This window comes from Eptatretus burgeri, chromosome 10 (genome assembly GCF_056783735.1).
Source record: "Eptatretus burgeri isolate ZD-2024b chromosome 10, Ebu_testis_v1, whole genome shotgun sequence".
Classification (NCBI taxonomy): Eukaryota; Metazoa; Chordata; class Myxini; order Myxiniformes; family Myxinidae; genus Eptatretus; species Eptatretus burgeri.
Window position 1 is genome coordinate 6879704 of NC_140970.1, and position 15143 is coordinate 6894846.

The 15143-nt window shown below is 38.5% G+C and overlaps 1 protein-coding gene across 1 annotated transcript in view; it reads left to right on the forward strand.

Moving 5' to 3' along the window:
- The window catches only part of LOC147017901 (uncharacterized), a 106269-nt gene that overhangs the window by 16660 nt on the left and 74466 nt on the right, over positions 1–15143 (forward strand). The window contains exon 3 of the mRNA XM_085896975.1: positions 4341–4402. Within this exon, the coding sequence (XP_085753101.1) occupies positions 4396–4402 (7 nt within the window). The 5' untranslated portion in view covers positions 4341–4395. The remainder of the gene's footprint in view (positions 1–4340; positions 4403–15143) is intronic.

The window sequence follows — 15143 nt, forward strand, 5'->3', positions numbered from 1 at the left end:
CTCCATCTTGCTTCACGTAAGGGGTTCGTAGTGGGTGCAACATCCCGGTAACTAATCGGAACCGTCAAGGCCGATGATAACACCGCTTGGTTATCACTGTAGCATGGAACGGGCCGCTTAAGCGGTTCGTGTCTGGAGTCAGCCTGTGGCGTGGTACGATCGCCCGGTCGACCATTCGCGCAGGTACTTTGGTAGATTGAATTTGTCGAGTGAATCTATCCTGCACGGGTGGGCAATTAGCATGATCGTGGTGAGGTTAAACCCCCACCCGTGACTTGCTCCCGGCGTTGTTCCGAGAGGGTCACAACTGAATTGTCCGTCCGGTGGGCTACGTGCCGCGATTCGAGTTACGTGGCCGTTCGCACGCCGGTGGGCGTCAATTCGCAACAATATATAGGATATATACATACCGGGCGTAGTGGCGTGCGCCTGTAATCCGGCTACTCGCAGGCTTGGGTTGGAGGATTGCTTGAGGACGGGAGCTCTGCGCTGGGCCGTGCTAAGAGAGGGTGTAGGGCAGCCTGGAATCATGGCGAAACCCAATCATGTATCGTAAGAGGCGACCAGGGTTGCTTTAGGAAGGGCATCTGGCATAAAACCTGTGCCAAATCATTATGCGGATCATAACGGATGATCCGCTGTGGCGACCCCTAACGGGGCCGCTTAAAGAAGAAGAAGAAGAAGAAGATATATATCCTATATGTTTGTATATATCATATATGTATATGTATGTATATATATATATATATATATATATATATATATATATAATATCCTGTGTCTCTTCTTCTTCTTCCTTCGGCTGCTCCCGTTAGGGGTCGCCACAGCGGATCATCCGTATGATCCGCATGGTGATTTGGCACATGTTTTATGCCGGATGCCCTTCCTGACGCAACCCTGGTCGCCTCTTACGACACAGGGATATTTATTGGCACAATTACTGATTTACCAGGTCCTGTGTATATGTATATAATTGTTATAGATTTCAGAATCGGATCTGAGTAATGCCCACAACACTCATGTCCTCAGACAGTTATTTCCATAATGCATGTTCAGAATAGATCCATCCCTTTGTCTGGTGGGATTCTCACTCGTTGCAGTGTTGGAGAAGGATAGAGAATCGGTTCCCTTTCTTTCCTGTGAGATAACCTATTCCTCTTTTTAACACGTTAATGACGTATGATTTTACATCAGTTTTCATTTCTGCATGAGCGATATTCACCGTCCGTGCATGCAATAGATAGCCGGTAGCCTCACAGAGACTTATTGTATTCCCTTTCAATCAAGACATTGGCTTGGAAATAAACTATTTATTTACACATTTTGTTTTGGGAATCATTTTCACTTTGGACTTGCAGGACATTTGGGTCATTGAACACACCGCGGTCTTTTCCTGAACGGTTTGTTCTTGCAGTCAAACATGACTGTGGTCTCGGATCGTTTATCTCAAGACCATCTTTTTACATTGACGTTTGATGCCCGCTTTTTTTCATCGACGTTTGACATCCACCTTTTTCCATTGGCATTTGACGTCCCGTTTGGTTGCCCTGTGGATGCTGGCTGGCTCTTGTTCATGTCGAGCTGAACGGGGAGGTGATGGTTGCCCGTTGGCATTTTGTGGGTGCTTCACGTTTTCGCTCAGTTGTTCCGGCGGGTGGCTGCTTTCTGGCATTCGTCCAGTGCCCCGAGCATGGCGTCGTGATCCAGGCCTGTGTTGATTGGGGGTTGCGTCTCGTTCGATGGTGGAGGTGGGGGAGTGATCGCGAGAATTGACGGTTGGAGGTCACGTGCAGTGATGTGCCAATAGGGAAGATAGATTTGGCTGAAGTCTGCTTGAGGCTTCGCCCACACTGGTCACCTTCAAAAAGGATGTGGAGGACCGCCTTCCTGACCATTGATTACAGCTCCTTCCAGATCCTAACAGCTCCTGATGGTTGGTTACAGCTCCTGATAGCTCCTGACGGTTGGTGACAGCTCCTGACCATTGGCAACAGCTCCTTACAGCTCCTGACAGTTGGTGACAGCTCCTGACCAGTGATGACAGCTCCTTACATGTCCTGATAGCTCCTGACAGCTCCTGACGGTTGGAGGCAGCAGCAACGGCACTTGGTGACAGTTGGACCATTCCTGCTGTTTCTGCTGGGTATCTGACTCTTGGCGTACCTGGTTCTTGGCGTTCCTGGTTCCTGGAGGTGATGACGTGACATTGATTGGTGTTCGAGCCTGTTTGCAAGTGGGTGCACGGTGAGGCAGGGTGCTGGCAGCAGACCAAGGCATGCTCACACATTTTGGTTTATTTTAGTAGATGCACGACGACTTCTGCCTTGGTAAGCCGAGAATGGATTTCTTTTCCCTCTGAATGATCTGCTGGGTACCCGTATCTCATCTTTAATTGTTAAGTAAGAGATAGTAATAAGTATCTGCTCTTTGTCCATTTTTCTGGAAATGCTTGTTGATTTCTTTATTTGTTTGAGATTATTTTGTGGACTGAGCATTTCATTGATTTGAATTCATCCATTTAAGTCAACTAGTAAATAATAAAAAGTCCTTCAGTTTATTTCTTTTTCTTAATAATAAATTACTTGTTTATGTTTCAACCTGTCCGTGTTTGTCATTTACATTCATTGATCCAACATTGTCCGAGCCTAGATAGACTGGGAGATAATTCCCAAACTAATTAACCTGTCACAGTCGACGTTCACCACCGGTAAATGCTCGGCCACATTACTTAAGATCTATTCAAGATAAGATTGGTGCATCGCCGAGAGCATGTTCCCCAGTCAAGAGGGCACGTGACCTCTAGTTAAACAGCATATTAGATGGTGGACACTGGAAGTCGTGGTTAAGTGATTGGCATGCATGGTTGTGAAGCAACCCACTGTACCACAATGTTAATTGTGAGTGGTGGCCCCAGGTCCGGCTCTTCTGAGGATAAATGAAGATTAACCCCCTCATAATACACTCAGTACCCGTGGCCTTAACATATATATATATATATATATATATATATATATATATATATATATATATATATATATATATATATATATATATATATATATATATATATATATATATATATATACACGTTTGTATACAGATTTCCAATGGTGATCAATATGTTTGCAGCTTGTAATGACTGACATTAATAAAAGTACACAGCATGTTGTTTTGGAAATTTCTTATGAGTATTGAGCACTGGCGCTAATTAATTTTGTTGAGCCAGAGGCTCTCGTATATGACAAGGGGTAACTCCCCTAATTATGATTTTAACTCTCCTTTATTACTCCCACCCAGTGGACAATTCCCTGGTAGGCCAGGGAATGTCTTTGACCCGAGTTTCTCACAAATACACATGCCCAGGTTTGACATTAGACTCGAGTTAATTTGGATAAGAACTTGTATTTGTGTCCAACTTGTACAGGGTTTCAGCATTACCTCTCCTCATTAGAAAAGGCAAAAATGCATGATCTTTACTGTGAGCAGACGAGACACCCTGCAAGCTAATGTCCATCCAAGGGAATGAATGATATGATGTAACACAATACCTACGAAGCACCAATCCAACAGTATTTAGTCGGGATGGGAATCAAACCCAGATTAGACAGCTCAAAGATAAGTGCACTACCTCTGCGCCATTCTGTCAGACGATAATACATAAATTTTCTGCCATCAAAATAGGATGCTGCCATCTCAAGCTCACATCTTTAGTAATCTGCACATCAGTTGACCAGTTATGTGACATATGCTATAATGAGTAAATACTGTACCTTTCAGGAATACATTTAAGTAATATATTGCATTTGCAACAGAATGTCTAAGAGATTGACAGTTATGTAAAACAAAAAAAAACATTAGCAGGACATTAGTGGATGATTATTGAAAATTTAAGTGATGGAGTTATAGGAGTAAATTATAAAAGCTGATCAATATGTAAAATCAACTCTCGTGAGTTAACCCAGGATACTTTTTGCACAGTTTACATCATGTCGTATATTTTTGGCTCTGGTTTTTACGCCCCCAGTTATTTATCTTGATTTATCCGAAAATCGGAGATGACTTCGCTGGAGTTGGAATGATTCACAATTTTGTGGGAAAAAACAAACATGCTTCACGTAATTTGGAAATTGTTTGTGTCTCACAGTATGAGTATTACTATGGAATACAATGTGGAGCTTTTGCTTAAAATCATACATTATATATTGAACGAAGCAAACAATCATCTCGTAATTGCTGACTTTCCATGTATTCCGCGAGAAATGGCGCTTTGTTGGGTTGTGCTTGCATCACTGCTGTTCAAAGCGGTACTAGTGGACTCGTGATCTAATTTCATCCTACAGTTTCGAATCCTGCCTGCTCAACAAATTGATCGGCAAACCCTCGACTACAGGCATAATGAGGGGTAAGCAGAAAGTCACAGGCCTGGAAATATTTTTCCAATATGGTGCTATCCAAATGTTTGACTTTCAAAATAAACAAACGCCATTATTTACTCTCCTTTTTCTGTAAACATTGTTGAGACTTGTGAAAGAGCTACACCAACGCTCATATACATTTGAAGTATAATGACACTGATCTTTCATCATTACCTCCGCCAACGACGACGGATGGAGGTTATGGATTTACCCTTGTTACCCTTGCCACCGAAGGTGAAGGAGGTAATGTTTTCACCCCTTTCTGTCTGTTTGTTTGTCTGTCTGTTTGTTTTTGTGCAAGATATCTCAAAAAGTTGTGATCTAGATGAAATTGTGTGGACAGGTTGGGTGTGTGACAAGGACGAACTGCTTAGATTTTGATGAAGATCCAGATCTGGATCCGACTACTAGAATTTTTAAAGTAATTCTTCACTATTGAGAGATAGGGCCAAAAACGATATATAGCATGATATCTCAAAAAGTCAATGACGGATTCAGACTAAACTTGGTGGACATGTTGGGTGTGTGACACGGAAGAATTGATTCAATTTTGGTGAAGATCCGAATCCAGATCCGGATCTGATCATTTTTTAAGTGATTCTTCACCATTGAGAGATAATTGAGATAATTGAGATTATGAGAGATAATTGACACCATTGAGAGGGCCACAAACGATATATTGCACGATATCTCAAAAAGTTGTAGACGGATTTGTTTGAAACTTAGTGGACAGGTTAGGTGTGTGGCTATGACGAACTGATTCGATTTTGGTGAAGATTCGAATCCCGATATGGATACGAAAATTACTTAATTTTTAAAGTGATTCTTCACCATTGAGAGATGGGACCAAAAAATGATATAGTCCTGTATAGCATGATATTTCAAAAATGTATTGGGCCCGATATGTTCTCGTGGATCAGGCATTACGTGGCACAGGTATGCACTCTAACAAGTGTCCTAGTTTGTTCGTTTGTATGTTTGGTCGTTTGTCTGTTTGTGAGCAGGCTATCTCAAAAATGTTGTGAATGGATTCCGTCGAAACTTGGTGTACAGGTTGGGTGTGTGACAGGGACAAATTATTTAGATTTTGGTGAAGATCTGGATCCAGATATGAGAATTTTTTAAGTGATTCTTTACCATTGGGAGATGGGTCAAACACGATATATTGCATGATATTTCAAAAAGTTGTGGACGGATTATGACAAAACAAGGTGGTGAGTTGGGTAGGTGACTATAACAAGCCAATTCCATTTTTCTTGAGGTCCGGATCCATGTGTGACCTATCAATGGGGTACAAAACATAAACTGTTCAGTATTCAGCCATGCGGAGGTATGCGCTTTACCGAGTGTGGTTCTAGTCTTGGTTGTTTTGATATGGAACTACACTTGCAAAAGTGATAACCAAGTTCAGTTATTCTGAAGAAGTGCTTTGTGGAGGTTGTGCTAGTATCACTGATGTACAAAGCAGAATTTTTTTAATGTGGATTTCTTTCTCACTACTTTTGAACTTTTAATTTTATGCTCAGAGTATATGTTTGTTGATGGAAATTTATGGGAACCATTTAAAAGAATGTCACAAAATTTTCCCTCATTAACAAATCATCTGATCTGTTGTTGAAGGTTTACAAATGTTGCATCATGGAGCTTACACAGAAGTTAGAGACAGGAAAATATCTTATGACAGCATTTGATAAATTCTACAGGGCATCCTAAATGCAGCTGAATGATCTCTTCTTTTTTATATTCAACTTCAACAAAAATATTTCCATTTTCATAAAATTTATCGTTTTAAATGATATACATAAGCATTTAATTTTCATTGTTTTAATCTCTTTTTCTTATTCACTTTCCACAGACATCTGATTAAACCATGACCATTTATGAGGGCAATTGAATAAGTTAATTCAAACTCAAAACGTTAATGGGATTTTGAAGGAAGCAACAGAAGAATAAAATTGGTGTCGACGTCAGAATGGATAGATCTGGAACTGAAATATCAGGATGGACTGAAATATTTCGAATTTATATTGCATTTTTTGTCTGAAAGCATGCTTTTTGTCTGTAGTAGGATTATATTTTTTTGCAGGTCTGATTTACTTTCTGCTGGCATTCTATACAAGCGGTAATCAGGAAATCTGAAGCTGAACAGAGAATTCCTGCATGGCTTTGGTGAAACATAAATTGGTTTAAATAGTTTCACCAAGTTAAGCTTTCAGTTTTAAATTAATAATGACTGATTTTATTAATGTGGGGAGAGCATTCCCTTCTGAATCCCTGACCCATGTGTGGATACTATGTTCAAATCTCACGAAAATGTTGTGTTCAAAATGTTTTCTGAATGAGATACTTATTATAATCCAAGAAAAACCATATATATATGCACATCTTGTGTATACTTTACTATGAATACACATTTTGAAACTATAATCGCAGCACTCGTTAAAGTGCTTACCTCTGCTAGACGGAACAGTTGATGTTTCGTATCCCACTGATAGACCGGATCTGCATCCAGACCTTAACCAAAATCGAATCACCTTGTTATTGTCACCTACCCAACTCATCCACCAAGTTTTGTCATAACACATCCATAACATTTTGAAATCGACCTCAGTGTGCCTACATCGGGATTGTATTTTGGGAATGGCCTCATTGCACAGCACTTCCAGATAACTTACCCGTTCCATTGTCATGAAAAATGAAGGGCCCACAAATGCCACGAGAATAAAACCCAAGCCACACCATAAGGTCTTGCAGATTAACATGTTTAGCCACATAAATGTGAGGGTTTTCCATTGACCAAAACACACCGTTGCGACGATGTACATGGCCGTTAAATTTGAAAGTTGGTTCATCAGATCAAATTATCCTCTCCTCCATATCCCAATGTTCATTACACTTAGCAGTTAACAGATTCCAAAACTATACTCTTTACATCGGGATCATCCTTGTTAAAAGCATGAAAAATCCGATGTATGTTTGATTTCCACTTAAATTCCTTTAAAATATGATGAACAGTAAGGAGGTTGACTGATCCCTGATCATGTGCACAGCACCTTGTTGGTTCTTTAAAGCATGCTGACATTTCATATCAAGGATCCCGACCCGCTACACCTCATTTACCTTTTCATGTGCCAGTACAATTTACAATATTTTTCTTCTGTTAAAAATTCAATTATAAATCTGCCAATTTTAAGAACCTGTATCAAGAATAAATATGTTTTCATTTATGCTACCTAATGTATAATCATTAGTTGCTCTGACATTTAGCAACAACTAGTAAAACAGAGTGATTCAAAGTGATTTCCAGTGCTTTTAGGAAGTCTACACCCCCTTTAAAATTTTTCACCTTTTGTTGCCTTATAGCCTGGAATTAAATTACATTAAATCAGAGTTTTGTCACTTTTATTTCCACATCGTAATCCACAACTTCTAAGTGAAAAACAAATCCTACATTTTCAGAAAATTAATTTAAAATACAAAACTAGAGCATCTTGGTTGGATAAATATCCACCCCCCTGAATTATTACTTGGTGGAAGCACCTTTTACAGCAATTATGGCTGTGAGTCTGTTGGGATAGGTCTCAATGAACTTTGCACACCTTGATTCGGCATTATTTGCAATTCTGTACAAAACTATTCAAGCTCAGTCAAGTTGTGTGGGGAGCGTTTATGGGCAGCAATCTTCAAGTCGTGCCACAGATTTTCAATTGGATTTAGGCCGGGGCTCTGACAGAGCCAATCAAGGATATTTATTTTTTGTTCCTTAACCACTCCAGTGTAGGTTTTACGGTGTGCTTAGGGTCTTTACCAATCTGAAAAGTGAACTTCCGTCCCAATTTCGGCTTTCTTGCAGAGGGCAGCAGGTTTTCCTCTGGGATTTTTCTGTTTTGCTCCATTAATTTTCCCTTCTATCCTGACAAGTGCCATACTCCCTGCTGATGAGAAACATCTCCATAACATGATGCTGCCACCACCATGCCACACAGTAGGGATGGTGTTCTTTGGGTGATGTGCTGTGTTGGGTTTGCACCAAATGCATTGTATTTAGGCCAAAAAGTTCCATCTTGGCTTTGTCAGACCACAAAATGTTTTGCCACATGACTTCAGAAGCTCCGGAGTGGTTTTTTGCACACATCAAACAGGACTCAAGGTGGGCTTTTTTGAGTAATTGCTTCCTTTTTTGCCACCCTACCATATAGGCCAGACTTGTGGAGTACTTGAGATATTGTTATCAAATGCACACAGTGACCAGTCTTTGCCATAAAGGCATGTCGCTCTTTCAAAGTTGCCATTGGCCTCATGGTGACCACTTTGATCAGTCTCCTCCTTGCTTGGTAATCCAGTTTGGAGGGACGGAATGATCCAGGCAGGGTCTTGGTGGTACCACACACCTTCCACTTCTTAATGATTGTCTTGACTGTGCTCCAAGGGATATTCAAGGCCTTTGAAATATTTTTTTTACCCATCTCCTGATCTGTGCCTTTCCACAACTTTATCTCGGTCTTTTGAAGTTCCTTGGTGCTCATGGTTGAGTCTTTGCTGTGAAATTCACTACCCAGCAGAGGAAACTAACAGGCACAGCTGATTTTATTCTGAAATAATCAGAATCACGACAATTTAACACAGGTGGAGGCCAATTAACTTGGTGTGTGATTTTGAAGGTGATTGGTTGCACCTGAGCTAATTTACAATTGCTATTATAATGGGGGTGGACACTTATCCAACCAAGATATTCTAGTTTTGTATTTTTAATCAATTTTCCGAAATTTGTGGAGTTTTTCGCTTGGAAGTTTGTGGTTCTGATGGGGAAATAACGGTAGAAAAAGTCTGATTTAATGAAATTTAATTCCAGGCTATAAGGCACCAAAAAGTGAAAATTTTGAAAGGGGGTGTAGACTTTCTATAGGCACTGTGCTATGTTTACTGTATGTATATATATATATATATATATATATATATATATATATATATATATATATATATATATATATATATATATGAAAAACAAAGACTCACTCACATCTCTCACCTAATCAAATAGCGCAGGTGGCTAAGATTATTTAAATAAATCGACTCCTCCCATGCTCTTCTGGCTGAAGAAAGCTCCATAAAGCAACCATGAAAGTTGACACAAGGTAAGCCCTTTGCTGTTTCAATTTTTTCCCTGAGTTCCTCCACAGCTGTAAAGACGATCACAAATAGTACATGCATGAGAATCCCAATGCTACACACCCCCCATGTGGTGTATGCATGGCTGATGGGAGATGTTTATGCATGGCTGAAGATGGTTTATGTGCAGTGGGTGGGTGTGAGATGGTTTTAGAATTGTGTTTGTCGCATATAACTCAATGTGTTGCATTTCAAAATCCTCAACACCCTTCCACTTTAACACTGTCAAATCCATGTCGCTGGTATCAAAGTTGTCTGGTTTAAAAGAAACATCATGCCAAAACGTTGGGAATCTTGAAATCCGACAAAATTCTGATATGAGTTCTTCCATGTACATTGCAATCTCGGCAACACTGATGGTGTAATCTGTTGATAGTTCTTTAAGATGTTGGGAAGAGCGGAAAGTCAAGGTATCAATATCCTCAGAAAAAATGATGTTTTGCAAGAAATACCTTCCTTGTTCCAAAAAGACCCATAACAGTTTGGCCTGCACCCTGCAGATGGAGGTTGAGTTTGTTTAGATGTGTGCTGATGTCAGATAGAAACATTAGTTGCATGACCCATTTGTCATCAACCAGTTTGGTGTAGTTTTGACATTTTTCTGACAAAGTGTGCCAAAATATGTGAGGCCACAAAGTGTTCCAAAACCTTCCCATGGCTTAGCCAATGGACATTGCTGTGAAGCAGAATGCCCTTGCACGCACTGTACATCTCCTCAAGCAGAACTTGTAAATGCCTGTGCATCAAGGCAGATCGAGCAACAAGAAAATTCACTATCTTCACCACTGTAGTCATCACATTATTAAGCTCAGAAATATAAATCTTGGCACAAAGATTTTCTTGGTGAATAATACAATGAAAATTTACCATCGGGTGGCCAATTTGATCCTCAATGATCTTTACAAACCCCTTCTGGTTTCCGACCATAGCAGGGACACTGTCTGTTGTCACATATAATTTTATTCTGATATCAATTCCTCTTTCCTAAAAATGATTAACACACATCTTCGCTGTATATTCCCCTGTTGTTGTGCCATGCATGGTTTTTAAGCAGCATAGCTCTTCTTGAACTTCGTCCGAGTCGCAGTATCTTGCAACAACTGCTAAACGTGGTACATCACTTACTGTACATCCACACTCTCATCAAGTGTGACACTAATTACCACTGCATTTTTTAACGCCACCGTCTGTTGTTTGTTAACATTTTCTGCCATTTCGCTGATGTGTCTCTCCACTGATCTGACAGGCACAGCTATGTCTTTAATTCTGGAGATGATTGTGTCTTTATTGGGCAAACCATTGAGCAAAGCATTTAACAAAACATCTGAACAACTGATAAAAGTCTCTTTTATATATTCCCCATCTGTAAATGATTTTCCATGTTTTGCAACACATTCAAGTATTTTGTAACTTCCCTTTTTGGCTTAATTTTTTTCCTAACATAGACTTCAGTAATGACACTTCTTTGCTTTCTGTACCTCACTATGCCCTGTTTGACTTAGCCTTGTCGCCTAATCCTTGAAGTTTTTGTCATGCTTTGTCTGAAAATGCGTTGGATATTTGATGTGCAGCAAACAACGCTCTCACAACATAGAACACAAACAGTATGGTCTTTATGTTGAGCAAATCCATATTCGTCTCTCCAAGGAGGCTGAAATGAGCAAACATCTAACTTTGCTTTCTGAGGAACCACTATTTTGTTGAAAAAAAAAAAAAACGTGATCAGTGGCAATTATCGCAAGATTTCCTGCTAATCAAAATTGGCTGGCACTGCTAAATGCAATGCAGCGAATATACCAATTGAATCATTTTTCTTTCTCCATCAAAGAACTTTCATTGGGTAGCTCCCCAATGAAAGCTCTTGTTTTGGGTATTTTTTTTTTAGGTCGTAGGTTGTCGACAGCAACCGCTCAGGGTAGGACTACCATTCTGACTTAGGAGCGTTAAAGTGGTGCCCGGAACCATCTTACACTCCCAGTGTCAGGATTGCTGGTCTTACTTTCTGTCTCGCTGACTCGCTCTCGCTCACAGGATTGCTGAGAGCTTTAATCTCTCTTTCTTGCAAACAAACATCACGCACTTTTCTTACTCACTCATTTTCACTCCTCACTTTACAGTCTCTCTTTTATTTTCCTTTATTTAAGGCCTGGCCTCGATGAGGACTATTTAGTCCATAACTGGAGCATTCAACATTAAAAAAATATAAAAAAAATAAGCATAATTTACAGTCTAAATTGTGCTCCCCAATGAGAGCTCTTGTTTTTTTGTTTTTATTATAGAGGTTGACAGAGCAGTCAAGCATAGTTTTTAATCGGGTTTCTTTTTCAACTCGGTTTCTTTGCCGTCAGATTTCGTTCGGCTTTTATTGTGTGCGTCACTCAAAATCATCTTGCATGCCACTCATGGCAGACGTGCCGTATGTTGCTGACCCTTGTCCTAGACTCGAGACGAGAGGTATGCACACTCTCCTCCAAGCCATCTAACCTACGTTTGATTTTCGGGCGAACTATAATAAACTGTCATCCTGGTGTATTACAAACAGAGTGATTCATCAATGTGTCCCATCGCTTGGGTGGATGGCAAACTGGTGTCCCATCTGCCAGCATTACTTGGTGGACATGAAAGATTCCACTGTGTCCTTTGCAAAGAGTAGGTGAGTTATCACCGGCACCATGGACAAAATCCAAATTCCTACCCGAAATGCTGCTTGGAAGGCAATGGCAAACCACCCAGTATAAATGCTGGCAAAAAACAGCTTCAGAAGAACCGAAGCTCTAACACAGAACATTGAGTATGGTATATCAGATCGGAGATATATATATATATATATATATATATATATATATATATATAAAAATTATGTGTATGTATATATATGTATATATATATATATATATATATATGTGTGTATATACATACATACATACAGAAATAAAAAAAATTATGTGTATGTATATGTATATATATATATATATATATATATATATATATATATATATATATATATATATATATATATATATATATATATATATATATATATATATATATATATATACATACAGAAAAAAAAAACATTATATTTATATCATTATGTATATATATATTTAGCCTTAAAAAGATAATCTTTATGAACGATATATAGTTTATATATTAGAAAATGTAAAACGAGTTTCTTAGACCATTAATTGTGAGTAACTCGTTTCAAGAGCCTTTTGAATGACCTTCAAACTGTGTCAAAATGTCAATTGTCCCCTCTAAACATCCTTGATACACACGTACGTACATATACATTGGTGTCTCTTCACGTCTTTCGCCTCCACGTAATTTATCTGCAAATCCACCATTCACTTTCAAGTAAAGTTCCCCGAAAAATTAATCCTCTGTTACTCCATGGGTTCATTGATCGATCCACCTAATCGAACCTTCAATTGTGCATATAATTTCCAGTTTTCAAAAATGTCATAGAAGTAATTAATTATATTTATTTCTCACTTTCATTTTAAACTTTTCATTTTAAGGTCAGAGCACATGATAGTTGATGGAAATAATTCGATCGATTCACTCTTTAAGTCCTTGAAATAAGGAAATGTATTTCACAACAATTAAGAACGATACAATGATACCATATGAAGCCCAATCAAGTTCAGTCTTTCAAAAGGGAAAACGTTTTAAAACAAAGTGAAAACAAAAGGATAAACATTTAGATTATTTTACTCTTCACTTTGAAAACCATTAAGTATTGCAATAGGAAACTGGAGGGGGAGCATTCGGTAGAGTGCAAAACCTTCGCCGCCAATACTGCTGGGTCACTTAAGTGAACCTGATATCCTATTCATTGTAGGTCAAAATGTATCAGACTCTACCGAACCACGATTGAATAAACTAAACTAGATCGACACGCATGTAGAAATGCCAAAAAAAAGAATCGGAATTTTTTTGAAAAAAAAGTTGCAAAATTTGTTTTTTTTTCTCTAACAATTTTTTTTTTGGGAGGGGGGGTTGGAAATTACTTAAAACATGTAAAAATGCAAAAAAAAAAAATTCAAATAAAATCAAAATTTTTTTTGAAAAAAAGTTGCAATATTTTCGAAGTTTTTTTTTTTGACCAAGTCCAAAATGTAATGGCATGATCCTTGGACCATACCTAATCCCCCCACCAAGTTTCGTCGAAATCCGTCCAGGAGTTTATCCGTAATACTGTTCACAAACAAACAAACAGACAGGGGTGAAAACAGTAACCTCCATCCATCTTCGATGGCGGAGGTTAACTATATTGATGAATAGTATGTAATCAGCATGACAATGTATCATAATATTATTTTTAAATTGATCAACTGCATTTCAAGTTTCAAACTAAAATCTTTTTGTTTAATTATGAAAAACGTTAATTCAAAAGAAAACAGCAAAATCGAACTTATGATAGCCATTCAGATTCTCCTACCTGTTGTGCTAAAGCCAGTGAGCATGTTCATGAAGGCCGTTCCATTGTTGGACACTGTAGGGTTACCTTCACCAACCGTTTTACATGAGATAAAAGTAAAGCATCACTCGTGTTTGGCGTAAGAAAAGCGAGGCGCTCCGTGACGTCAACACTCTATGAGCAATTCAACAAACATTTCCTGCCTAATTATTTCAGTTTATGCACTTGACGAGTATAATTATTATATTCCATATGATGTAATAAATAAAAAGGTAATTAGTACATCATATGTATTTTATTTTACAACAATGTAGCACATTTTAAAAAAACACATTTTCTTGAGCATTATGGTTCTTCAATGCCAAATGGCCCACATTTGCCATGTGTTTGCATCCCACGCAGTCTTGCATGCTTGCTCAAACATCTTATGGGGATTAATGGCCACGTTGTCGCTTTTTCCCTTTTATGCGTGGTCACACACACGGTGATGCGCACACGCACACACACGCACACACACTGACACTCTTTAGCTTCCAGGATCTTTTCATTTCATTTATGAGGTCTTGGTATTTTAGTCATTTTCTTGATTTCTGCATCATTTAGATCAAACTCGCTGTGTCCTGACACCTAAATTAGCAATGCCGTTTTAGATATCCATATATATACATATATATATATATATATATATATATATATATATATATATATATGTATATATATATATATATATATATATATATATATATATATATATATATATATATATATATATATATATGCAATATCCAGTCACAATGCTTTGTTTTCAAAGTTCATGCTGGATGGGATCATCAGGTCATATGTGAGCATTACTTCCTTGTTTTCAGTTACTGTTTTTGGTTCATGTTTCCATGAGTTTTCTGTGACTGGAATATTGTTTTTTTTTTTTGCTGATGTGCCAGTGGATTACTTTACAAACCCTGCTGTGCCTTTGTGTGTGCAGCTGGTCAGATAACATGAGTTTTTTTTTACATCACGAAAGGAGGTGGCTCGTACTTTCTGTTTCTACCTTGCAGAACCTACACTTGTCCAAATGACTCGGTCCTTCCAATGTTTTTTTAAAGCCAATATTGTAGTGTCCTTGGTCTTGGGTATTT